The sequence below is a fragment of the Notothenia rossii genome (assembly GCF_949606895.1).
Source record: "Notothenia rossii genome assembly, chromosome: 1".
Taxonomy (NCBI): Eukaryota; Metazoa; Chordata; class Actinopteri; order Perciformes; family Nototheniidae; genus Notothenia; species Notothenia rossii.
Genome location: NC_136912.1, coordinates 29,125,705 through 29,139,138, shown reverse-complemented (window position 1 = coordinate 29,139,138; position 13,434 = coordinate 29,125,705). Strand labels below are relative to the sequence as shown.

Here is a 13,434-nt window from a genome sequence, read left to right as displayed (position 1 = left end):
ATTATGCAGTAAATTCTGCGATCGCAGAATCGCGTTTTTCTGGAGGGTCTAAAAGACAGTCTTCAACACAGAGTTGTAATCATGGCTAAAGGGCATCGGCGATGGAGTGGAACAAAAATGTGGAACTGGAGTTTTTCCAGAGGATTTGACTGGCCAGTGGGGACCACCCAATGTCCCACTCTGAATCAGAAATACTTCATTGATCTCCGGGGGAAATTGGGATTGTTACATTTTAGAATTAAAATATATAGTACAAAATATAAGAAAAACAAGTATGTAAAAATATGTGCATAATATAACAATATGCAATGTTTCCCCTAGGTTTACTGCTTTGGGGGGGTGCTGGCTGAGGGGAGAGAGGAGCTGTGGATTATTGTTATTGATTAATGCATCAGTGTTTCTTAGGGTCAAAAACACTAAACTCACAACTTAAAATGAAAGCATTTAATTTATTTAATAAAAGAACACATGTTCAATGTGAAAAGTGACAGTAGATATAGATTAGATGCAATTTGGTGCTATATATATATATATATAATTTTTTTCTTTTTTATAAAAATGTTTTTTTAAACACCTTGAATTTCAGGGGGAGCGCGGGGCTCCGTTGTCGGGGCGCAGCGCCCCTCCAAGACAATGGTAGGGGAAACACTGATATGCACAGTATAAATGCATAATGTGTGCCAGAGTAATGCACAGATGAATTATTATTACATAGAGTATTGCACAGATGTTACTGCTATTCTAAATAATCCTATTTATTTTTCCTGTTTTACAGCTTCATTATAACCCTTACTATCACCAACACACACATATCCACACACACACACACACACACACACACACACACACACACACACACACACACACACACACACACACACACACACACACACACACACACACACACACACACACACACACACACACACACACACACACACACACACACACACACACTCTCACTTTCTCTTTCAATCACTCTCTCACTTTCTCTTTTAATCACTCTCTCAGTCCTACAAATGGCTGGAGGGTCACAAAAAAAGACCTGCCCAAACTGTAGAGAAGATATTTACTGTGGAAATAAAATCTGCCCACTATGTGAACATCCACAGCCAAACAATGTGAGACTCAAAAAGAAAATGGACAAATTCCAAAGCCAGCAGAAGCAGTGGTTGTCATCCATGACTAAAAACAGAATCAAGTCCCACGTTCTTGATGACGCCGCCCTTCTGGTATGTAGTTTACAGAATTATCTCATTCACCAAAAGTGTGAAAAGTAGTTTTATTACTTTGACAGAGGATTATAAGTGAACTGGTATTGCTTCACATCCACAGTATTAATTGTATCATTAATGAGAATATAATTCATGATTTATGATTTTCAAACAGAATGAACTATTATGTGTAGGAAGTTTAGGAAGTGTCTCATAAGTTCAAAATCCCAAATGTATCCAACAAAACATTATGAACAAATCATTGTTTTTATTATGATGCCAGGATATTAGGATAAATTCAAATGTAAACAACAGTTTTGTGTATTTATCTAATTGATCTCTCTACCTCTCAACAATTATTTTCCCAGCTGGAGAAGTTGCATGCCCTTGGCTTGAAGCCCCTGCTGCTGCTGGCGTATCCCCCTACCAAGAGGGTTCCACGGACATCTAAAATGAAGGTTTTGATGCCCATGCATGCCCAGCTTAGCCCATCAGCCAAGACATGCCTCGACAATGTGGAGGCCATTTTCAAGCTGATGGTTGCAGGTGAGATGCAATGTGTGGTGTTGATTTGTCCTGTTTATTTCAAAGCAACAAAGAGAGTAATTTTAAAGAGCTGGGGTCTCATTTATAACTGTTATGTATGCACAAAACAGGGCTTGAAAGAGGTGTATGCCACTTCCCATGCAAAAGTTGTAATCTATATATGTTTTTTAATTGACAGAAGATTATGATAACAGGGGAAATTTTCTATGCAGATGGTGAGGTGGTGAATTGAAGCCAGATTGTAGAAATACATGTTATAAGCATCATTATACATATAATAAATCCTTTCACATATTTAATTTCAGTTTTCAGTTTCTTAAAGATCCTACATTCAAACCATCAGTGTTATTTGTGCATATGCTTGTGAGCCATAAATAATTCCATAAGCTTCTTTCAATTGTAAAAGAAGTAAGCCAACTCAAATCTCAAATCAAATTCCACTTAGTATTTCATCAGCACTGTCTCGCCATCACATTCCCCACCATCGGAGCGCAGAGGAGATGGTCAAAACAGTATAGTACTTCTGACACTCGTGGTTAGTTGTGGAGCCCACCACAGCTGATGACAAAAATTCAAGATAACATGAAATAGCAGTAAACAATAGCAGAACAGATGCAAGTACCAGACTGTGTCTCCAATGCGTTCTGTGGTGCACAAAGAGCGCACTGAAGACACTGTGGCCCCCACACACGTCTTCTCAAGTGACCTCACCCAGCACATCTTTCCCACCTACACATTTGGATAGCAACGTCTAGAAGTAAAGCCAGTGACAACTCTCGCAGAATCTCACATATGAGTACTAATTATATTGCAGGCCAAAACTTAAATAAATACATTTTGTTCACTTATCAAACTTCCATTTTCCAATGATAACCCAGTGTAGGGGATACCATTGACTTTTGCAAATATTGAAGCGATCAGTTTGATTGCTGTAAACATGTAATTACTGTATGATACTCGTAATGCTGCATGGTGGACCACTGGCACTACTAGGACCCCCTGCATGTAAGAATTAAGAGGGGACAAGTGTTCTGGGACATCCTCCACCACAATCAGAGTCAAAGTCACACAGTCAGAAAAAAAATGTGTTTCTTCTTCAAATAAATTGCGCTGAGCAGTGGCTCTGTGGACAACCCTCAGCTTCTCTGGCTCCTCTGCCCTGATGCCAAGCAGATACCTGTGGGTGACATCATACTGAATCAATCTTTTTTTACAGTTTAGGTTTATTAGGGTTACCTTTTTTTGCATGTTTTTCACATTGGCATAATTTCATATTTTATAATGTATGTGTGTGTATTCCATGTTCCTGTTTTCAAACATTCAATATTCAAAGGTGTTATTGTCATATGCACCGCTACAGCGTAGTTGTTGGCAATGACAATCTTAACTCTCAGGCTCCTCCAACAATGCAGCATACAAATAGTGCAAGAAGAAATAAAATTGTGCAAGAAGAAACTAGTCCAACAATGTAGGTGCAAAACTAACATGCAAATATGTCAAATATATACATATAAAATAAAATAAGATAAAACAGAAAGTAAAATGAAATACTAATATGGGGAGGCATGAATGAAAAGGTTGTATAAACAGATGTGGATATATATAAATATATTATATATGTACAGATAACTAACCAATGCAACATTATGGTATTACACATAATAAATAAATAAATAAATATGTGGGCTTTTAAACAGATTTGTACTACAAATCCTTTGTAGGTTGGACAAGACTCAACCCAGACCAAGAGGAGAACCCTGTCACACCAACACCACCCCAAGACCCACCCAACCAACTGCCCGATGGAAGCTACATCTTAAATTTGGTGCCATGTGATCCATCACCCATCACCCATAACCAGCAACCACAGGAAACAGCAGATCCACCACCAAACCAGGCTCCAAGCACCCACCCACCACCACACCAGGCTCCATGCACCCACCCACCACCACACCAGGCTCCAAGCACCCACCCACCACCACACCAGGCTCCCAGCACCCACCCACCACCACACCAGGCTCCCAGCACCCACCCACCACCGAACCAGGCTCCCAGCACCCACCCACCACCAAACCAGGCTCACAGCACCCACCCACCACTACACGGTGCTAAGATTTTGAATAAAACCATGTGTAGACTCTGAAACTTCTGTGATTTCTCAGTAGGAAACACCAAATGTGCTTATGTCACACAGTAGAAATGTTTGTGCATTCTGAGTTGAGCCCTATACAAAACGTACTTTACCTGTTAATAATGTATTCCATACAATTACAGATTGCTCTCACAATCATCTCGAGGTGTTCCCTGTCCGCAAAATAATAAAGACAAGGAACCGAAAGGTAGGATAATGATTACCTTGATGAAAGTGTTTGCTGTTGGATAACTTTTCTGAATTTGTATAGCAATGACTTTATCTTACCTTGAAGGGAGGCTGTTGTCCAATTCACAATATTAAGCTATTTGTGTAAACATCCTGTAAATCCAAGTCGGTCAGATGTCTTTTTTACGACTATATTTTTAAATAATAATAACTATAATAACTATTTGAACAATACATACTGTATATCATAAGTACTTGTGAAAGTACAAAGTTCAAAGAGCATACAGATGTTCAATGTCTTTGTCTGCCTGCCACAGGGGGGACGGAGCACCTTTATGACTGGGAGCCCTGCACCATTTGGTATGTTAATTGGCTTTTGTACAATTACATCTATGTGTGCTGTTAACATTTGTGGTAATTGTTGGCACGCCATTATCTTAGGTGGCATTTGTTAAAGAAAAATGCAAAAAGTTCTGCTGTCTGTAGCACCAGCTATACACAAGTTATTTTAAATGTGCAAAGTCCACACTAAACGATAAATTGAAACTAGGTAGTTTATTTAATTAAAGCTGTGTCAATATTTGATTACACCACAGAGACACCAGGTTCACGTTAGCTACTCTGGCGTTAAGTCCACACTTACTAAAGTATTAGTAAATAATCACAAAACGACAACAGAAATGTAAAGTAACTAGGACAAAGAATTATGATTAGACATTCATCTACAGATAGTGCAAATTAACAACAGTGACAATCAAGTGGTGAAACCGTAAACTACAACAAAGGGTAATATATCAGTACCCTATTATTGGGCAGATCAAATTGTAACGTAACAAACGCATCATGATATCATTTCCCCAAGGGGATCTATAGACTGTTTGTTATCTATCAAATGCTAATTTATCTCTTATCTTGGAATACAATGTGCCTGTTGGAGGAGTTCTTATTCACTTGAAATGTTCTGCTGTAAGGCTCTAGGGATGCAATGATTTTACATTTTGATGCTATGATAATAGTCTGAGGAAACATCACCTTTGTCAGGGTTTTACAATGATTACACTAAGGATGGATGAATGTGTTCTTATAATTTGAGGTTTTATAGGATTTTCCACAACATTTTGGCATTTTCAGCTGCTGTGCCTATTTACCTTTATTAACCCGATTAACCAGTTTTCCATATTTTTCAATGAGCAACAGCTGCTGTAAGGAACCTTAACGTACCATAATGTAGTTGTTTAGAGAGTGAAAACATAAACACTGTGTAGCTGAACTGTTAAAAGTGACATTGGTTAATCGCAGCATCCATACAGTGGAATACCAAATACTTCATACAACACTGCACTTGTCTTCCAACGTTTCCTAAACAGTATAAACATTTTAAAGTAGCCTAATGAAAATCAATTGAATGTGTATTACTGCTCACTAATTCTTCTTCACCCTCCCTTTATTTTTATTTTTTTCTCAGTGGTATGTCCTGGCCTCCATCCTGGCAAGCAGCCTGATTCCCCCCCATGCAAATCCCATTGCCAAACAAAACAATAAATGTTTTGGTGTTTGTATAGAATTAATAAAGTGCAACAGTTTAACAACTGCAACAGACTTAACATTTTTTTGACTTGAAGGATTGTTGCATTGTTTTATGGCCACTGGCAATTAATTTCACAGGTGAATTGCATATTGATGTAAAATGAAGCTCAGCGCAAGTTCTTTCAGGAAGACTGGGTATATATATATATACATTCACTCCGCAGCTGCATATAATCAGCTCATCACAGGCGTTGTCTTTAACATATTACATTTCAACTCATTCTCAAACAGCCAATCACTGTGCTGCAGCCAAACTTTAAAATGGCAGTCAGCTGTTATTTCAGGTTGTCATGCTGCCGCCCGCCTCCACCCCATCCACCTCCTCTCATCACATCCACTGCCAGGAGTGCTAATCCAAAGACCTCATCACATCCCCTCTTCATCCCATCTCCTCATCAAATCCAGATCTTCAGCATCATCACCAGTGGCTAGACCCCGGGGGGGTTCCCTATATGCTCACGGCTCCATTTCCCCCTTTAGATATACCATTTCAGGATCGGGGTATAATCGCCAAAGACTTAACATTTATCGTATGGCATGTGTCAGTAAATGTTCTTTAAACAAAATGAAGTTTCTCCTGATTGAAATACACAGAAGCAGCCCACAAGGGGTCCTTGAGATGATAGTACATTATTGAAAACATTAATAACAGAATGCTTAATGCACAAAACATCAAGAAATAAGTAGCCAATGCTTCAATCCTTTGAGAATACACTGTTTGTAGGCTATTTTAATTTAATAATACATTACATTTATAAAGCGCTTCTCCTGGTCCTCAAAGCGCTTACAAGCAAGTAAAACAAAAATAACAAAAGTAGAAAGTGCTCAGCTAGGTGGAATAAGGGAAAGGGCTTAGTTGATTAGGAGTTGAAGGCAAGAGTGAAAAGGTGAGTTTTGAGAGATTGTTTGAATGATGTGAGAGTGTTGGCAGATCTGATGTGGCTGGAGAGGGAGTGGGGGAGGCTGCTGCGAAGGCCCTGTCACCCCAGGTCTGGAGCTTTGTCCTGATGGGCTGCAGTAGGTTAGCTTCAGCTAACATCTGAGGCGACGGGTGGGGGCAAGGTTGTTGAGGGCTTTGAAAGTGAAAAGTAATATTTTAAAGTCAATGCGGTGTTTGATGGGGAGCTCTTGATGGGAGGAATTTACTGTTATTATTCTTTCCGCAGTTAACTAAGCTATGCTGAAGTGCCAGTAGATAACTTCTAAATACCAGTACAGGGGCTTCAAAGGTTTTTTACTCGTTTTTTTGTGGTCTTTTTGGACAGCGGAAGGCTAGATTACCCATGATCCTCAGCCACCGTTGCCGTGGAAACGGAGCCGGTCCACTCTCCGCTACCTGCATAACCCTAATTTATTTAAGATACCAAACACACTTTTTCCGAAGATTGGTGTCACAAATATCAAAACAATATATGTGTCGATAACAAAATACATCAATCATAAACTAAACTGGAAACAGCAGTATAATTTGTCTTGTTAACACTTTAAAGTTGACAGTTTTTTTTAACCCATACCACCTAGTGGTTAAAGTACGTTATTGCATTTTTTTGTTGAATTATGTTATATTTGATGAAACATAAAAATATTAAGAGTAAATAAATAGCAAGAAAGTAGAAGGTCAATCATAGAAATATAGATGAAAATATATCCGACATCCATGTAGCTGCCCCCCAGTAAGATGAACCAAGCAAAGCTGACATACTCAACATTCAGCTGTGCTCTTAAGTTTACATGAAGAATTTGATTATTAGTAATGAATTATATAATTTTCTCATTGTAGACGAGCAGACAGGGAGCCAGATGAGAAAAGCAGAATATGCAGCTGCCCTTTTCCACATGGAAAAGAGAAAGAGCCAAGTGTATTTGAGTGGACACAAGAGAAATCCCAAATACGAAAAATAAAGTTATACTATTTACAGATATGTATACAAATATATATATATCCTATATACAACATCATTTATAATGATGGTGTATGATGTAGAAGGAAGTGTGGTAGATAACAAGTAAATATAGAGTTACATACAGATCCATGTTACAGCAAAAGATGGAATAACTAAGAAGCATGCAGTATAATAATAATTACATGCAACAATTAAATAACGGCCCAGCATCTCCACCACAATACCAATCTGCTGTGTCCTGTTTTCCTCCCCTCTGCATAACACCCCAATGTCCTCCTCTCTACTGGCCAACACAGGGAGCATATGCTGGGTGTAGAATTTTTCCAGGAGGAGGAGATTTCCATGCCATGCAGGGTCTTTGGGGATGGGGATGATAATCGCCTCCTTCGTGGTCCACAGTAGGCTTGGGCGGTATGACGGTATTACGGTATACCAGGGTATTTCGAAATACCGTCGGTATGATTTTCAATACCGTGACGTCACAGACTGTGCGCCAAATCACAGATGCGTTTCATTCTATTACACTGACACGGAGTTTTGACAGGGACGACATTGGTTGTAATGCACAGCACGCGCCAGCAGAGGGCAGGGGAGGGCAGTCCGTCTTTCCCGCTCTCAGAGCTCAGCACAGAGCTGAGTTGAGCAAGATGGCGGCAGCATTTGCCGGCCCCGAACTCGGACAACTAGTAAAAAATAAAAATGCCTCTGTGCCTGTTTGGGACTATTTTGGGTTTACTCGTCGCCAGTGACTTCATCCAGCACAACGACAGACAGAGGCACTTCTTTGGGAATGTTTAAGACGGGGTGAGTGAGTGTTGACATTTTTTTAATCCTATGCAACTGGTTGATGGTTTTGTAGTCGAGGTCGGACGGTTTTAAAAACGAAAGCATTTACGTGCTAAACATTCACGCGAGTAATCCAATGAATCAAATGGAAATAAGGTTTTTAACACATGCACGGAATAATATTGCCAAACTAGTTAGTGAATATAGCAAACTCTATTCAATAAGTCAAGTATTTACTCCCGGAAAATGTTTATGTATGATGATATATTGTTAACTTAGCTCACTATGGAAACAACGTCGGACATCTACAAACGCGTCCTGTATCCGATCTCAAAATGTGTCATTTGCACAATGTGTCATGTATGCAGCCCTTGTTTTGCTCTTGCGCGCACGTCGCGGCACTTTGCGAGCGTCTACCGGCTCGGGCTGCATTTTACACCGAACATAATAATATACCGTTCGAAACATCTATTTGCCGCCGAACGCCACCTCACTCAAGTCGACCCAAGTCATACCGTCAGTGGCGGCTGGTGGAAAATATTTTTGGTGGGGATGTTGATATAGTGAGTAAAAAAATTTTTGGGGGACAAATTACCCCTTAAATTGGGACTGATACCATCATATACCGTATACCACGGTATGATGTCAGCAAGGTATGACGGTATGAAAAAAATGATACCGCCCATGCCTAGTCCACAGTAGCAGAGACTCCGGGTCTGTGGTGTGCTCTGTTATATAATATACAATACATTTTTTTAAAACATTTGATCAACAAAAAAAGATTTGGTCAGGATCGAGAGTCAGTGTGTAGTTTATTAATTAATCAATGCTCTCTACATTAGGAAAACACATACCAGCGTACCAGAGGGAGTTACACACAGCTGTGCCTAGATAACCAAACAAATTGACAAGATAACCAAAATCCTTGAATCTACACAAAGCAAATAAACTCAAATGACACAACGAGATGTAAAAAGGAGATCACACATATAGTCGATATAAAACTGGCCGCTTCAATCTGAAGAGCAACTAAAACAAAACACGGGAGTGTATCTTGTTCTTGTGAACACTAATGTTATCCACAGCATACACAGAGACCACAAAGTTCTTAAGGAGAAAACTAGTTGCTAAAACAAAACACATTAGTGTACCTTGTTAGCTAATGTTAGCAAGCTGACATTAACGTTAAACATTGCACTAATATTACTCACTGAAACCTTGTAAAGCCGGTCCCGCATGCTGGCTCTTACAGAACCGACTAACTCCCCTTTCGTGTATGTACAGCTCTCAACATGCCCAGACTTGTAGTGATTTTCACCTCGTTTTATACTTTTTCGCCCTCATTCTGAAAGAAACAGGTGAAATTTGGCAACGTAACAGCCATCTTTGTGATGGTGACGCGTATTGTGCGAGACCAGAAACCTGTAGTTCACTGAGCGGTTTCACACAAAAAAATGTGTAACTTCACAGTTTTACGACACATTTTTTTGACTTGCAAAATGTTCTTTTAATTTGACAAACATCATATGTGTAATTCGTGGCACAATTCAAACGGGATCGAAAGATGAATTTTCTCTCTCCATTGACTTCAATGTATAATTTTCCGCTTCCGGGGTCCCATGGGTCGGAAGTAGATGGGCGGGACTTCGCCTCTCTATAGCTCCAGCCCCCACCCTCCCTGTGAGTACAGTGTGCTCTGATTGGTCGGGACCATGCTGAACACGTAACATGAACGTGCCGGGCGGCGCGGTCCCGTGGGTTAGATGCGCGTTCATAATGCAGAGAAAAATAACTCTCAGAATAACGTTATTAGCACATTATTACAACTTGAGGAACGAATGTTTTTAATAAGGGGTCTACAAGTGTTCATACTGGGTAGTTTATTTAGTTTAAAAAAAATTATCCAACGATTTACAGACCACTCTTTCCCCATGTAAGTCAATGGGAAAAAGTGTTTCCGGGCCTGGCAACCAAACGGAAGTGTAGTACCGCCGTTTGGCCAGCACGAATATTTTCATCTGAGTCCGGCGCACTTCCTGGGGGCTTGGTTCGGGGTACCATATGTGTTCGGGGGCCGTCTCTTACCAATGACGTCACGCATTGTACGCATTGTGATTGGCTGTACCGTAATTTACCCAGGGGTGCTCGTGGGCAAATCACATCTACAGATCATGACGAACCGATTTGAAGTATTCCTATACTCCTAGCGCAGTGGTTCTCAAAGTTGGGGGCGCGCCCCTCCAGGGGGGCACAGAGGCATGACAGGGGGGGCGCGAGAGAACAGGAGGAAAAATGGTTATTAAAATTTAAAAGACTTTTGAAAAATTATTGATTCGAAAATAATATGATACAGTACAGTACAGTACTATTACGTCTGGGTCTCTGTGTTTCATTAAAGCTCGGTTCTGTGTGTGTGTGGAACGAGCCATTTTGTGTTCGTGCAAAATGTTGTGTTCATATAAGGAGTTTTTTCAACAACAAGGTGGAGGAGAGTCCTCTCCTGTCAGACTGAGAGACTCAGTGAGCTAAAGGACTCTCTCAGTGTTATCTCAGTGGGTCTCGTTTTGGTCATTACATTACATTACATTACATTACATTACATTGCATTTAGCTGACGCTTTTATCCAAAGCGACTTACAATAAGTGCATTCGACCAGGAAGATACAACCTTTAAGAAAACAGAATCATATAAGTACATCAGGTTTCATAGAGCCAAACATTTCAAGTGCTACTCAACTGGCATTTAGAAAGCCAGCCCTTTATTAGTATATAAGTGCTTTGTTAGTAATTCTGGTCACCATTAATGTAAACAATTATTTCCGAGGCGCACGTTTATATGATCATTATAGTTATAAAAAAATAAGAGAATAAATTAAAAACAGGTATGAAATAATATGACATTAAAAAAAGAATATAGTTTAAAAGGGAGTGAATTGTAAAATATCCATAAAGAAATATTAAATCTGTTTACAGTTCTGTTTCAAATGGGTGTTAAGAGATGTATCCATAGATCTCTTCATTTTGCTCTCAATAGTGCACCAGATTGATGCTTTTAACTTCAATATTCAAAAATCTTCCCGAGAAAGCTTGACCCCGGACCCCCCTATGTGAGATCCACACACCACCTATAAAAATAGCACTTTACCCCTGCTTACACCTATATGCCGTGAGCTGATTATCGAGCCTTCATTGTAACAGTCATTGTAACTGGTACGTTGTGTATAGGCGTGGGGATTGTTGCAGTAGAAAATTCCACTGTAGCGACCGGTACATTAATGGGAAACCCTAAATGTTTGATCACCCTCTATGAAACGTCAAGCTACCCCACAGCACCCCAAAATAAATCTCTGGCGCCACCACTGAGCCTGACTATTTGTGTTGGGGGGGCCCGACTTTTTTTTTTCTCCAAAGGGGGGGCCTGACAGAAAAAGTTAGAGAACCACTGTCCTAGCGTGTGCAAATGTTTGTGAAAAACATGTTAAAAAAATATGAAAACGGAGCAATGGCTGTACGCAATTGGCTGTACGGCAACTCAAGAGGACCATCATACACGGTCAAATTCCGAACATTTAAACATAGCCTATACTTCATTCTTTACTTTGTCCGTTATTATATGTAGAAGATATAACTTTTTTCTCCGTGATGTTGTTTCCATAGAATCCTTTTCCGTTTCACAGAACACAAATTGGGTTATTTACATAATTATGTTTACACTACTACTCCCATACTCCTAGCGTGTGAAAATGTTTGTGAATAACGTGTGCAAAGTCTCCGAAAACGGAGCAGTGGCTGCGATGCTAGCTTTGCGGCTAGCGGTTAGCATTTTCAATGGAAATATACATCGAAACATCATGTTTCAGTAAAAAGAAGGCCCCACTGATCATCTACTCTCTGACACGATTCCAGAGATGACTGACTTGAGTTTCTAGCACCAGTGAAAGTGGACAAAAGTGCCCCAGATCAGCCTCTTAATTTACCCAGGGCCTAGTGCTTGGCTTTGGGCATGAACGTTCAGAAAACTCAGTATTTTATTAACCCTTTCATGCCTGAATTATGAAAGCCTCAGTCAGGATTTTTTTACCAAGTGCTCTTGGGGCATGAAAAACAAGATTTGAACTTTTTTTTTTTTTAATCTAGTTTTTTCAAAGAGATTTTTATATTTTATATGTCCACTTCAGGGTTTGAACAGAAGAGATGTACATTTTGAAAAAATTATAAATAAAGATGTGCAAACTTAAAATTACATTATAATAACATAAGTATATTGATTTACGGCCCAAAAAGATATTGCAGATGAAGTATTTTCAAGAATAACAGGGCAAGGGGCCAATTTGAGGCCCCACGCACAGTTATTTGATGAGTGCTAGTGGAGCCTCGCAGTAGCGAAACCGTGCCGCGCCACCCTAATTGCGCCACATAAGCGCATAGGTGCGCCTCAGATGAGGCCCCCGTCCGCAAGGGGTCCTTTACTTCCAAACTTCTCTTTCTGTCCCTTGATGTATGCAAGATCTTTTAAAGGAATCCTTTTCCCTCTGCTGCAGGAAAAGTTAATGTGGGCTTGGATCATACAGCCATCACAGCCTCCCCCCTCACAACTGGTAATCCGACACTTGCAAGTGAAAATAACAAATAATTTGTCTAATTTGACACTGAACCTCTCTTTGGCATCAAGTTTGCCCTTCCCAAGGGAAAACTTCACTGCCAGACCTCCTTCAGCTTGGACATGATGGTCACCTTTTCATTAATAACAGGTGGCTTTAAAAGAGCATTCGCTTTGCTACACTGACCAATCAGACCAGGGAAAATGTCACCCACCAGCTGGTCCACTGGGTAGTTCCTCCTGCCATCTTTAGTTTGATCCCTCAAGTAGCTGCCATACCTCAGGATATCCCTCACAGTTGGCAGTTCTGACACCAACAGCTCTCGCCCAGGGTTAGGGTTAGGATTACCATGAGCTCAACATAATTATGTACAGTACAAATCCACAGCCAAGAAAATGTTATTTGCATGTCATTTTATTTATGAGTATGGAATTATGGAATTATAACACTGGAGCTTGTTATTATTTAACTTGATC

General features: G+C 40.0%; 1 protein-coding gene across 2 annotated transcripts; it reads left to right on the top strand.

Annotated features, from left to right (window-relative positions):
• The first annotated feature begins 960 nt into the window (after positions 1 to 960).
• Positions 961 to 5,796, top strand: LOC307028692 (uncharacterized protein). 2 transcript variants are annotated; one of them, XM_079663935.1, is made up of 6 exons: positions 962 to 1,232; positions 1,583 to 1,760; positions 3,482 to 3,865; positions 4,035 to 4,099; positions 4,398 to 4,440; positions 5,546 to 5,796. In XM_079663935.1, exons 1-6 carry the CDS (start codon positions 1,020 to 1,022, stop codon positions 5,620 to 5,622), a joined length of 960 nt encoding a protein of 319 aa, XP_079520061.1. In that variant the 5' UTR covers positions 962 to 1,019; the 3' UTR covers positions 5,623 to 5,796. The 2 variants fall into 2 exon arrangements, with proteins under 2 accessions (XP_079520060.1, XP_079520061.1); XM_079663934.1 differs by lacking the exon at positions 5,546 to 5,796 and having other exon boundaries at positions 961 to 1,232; positions 4,398 to 4,820.
• Positions 5,797 to 13,434: the final 7,638 nt, after the last annotated feature.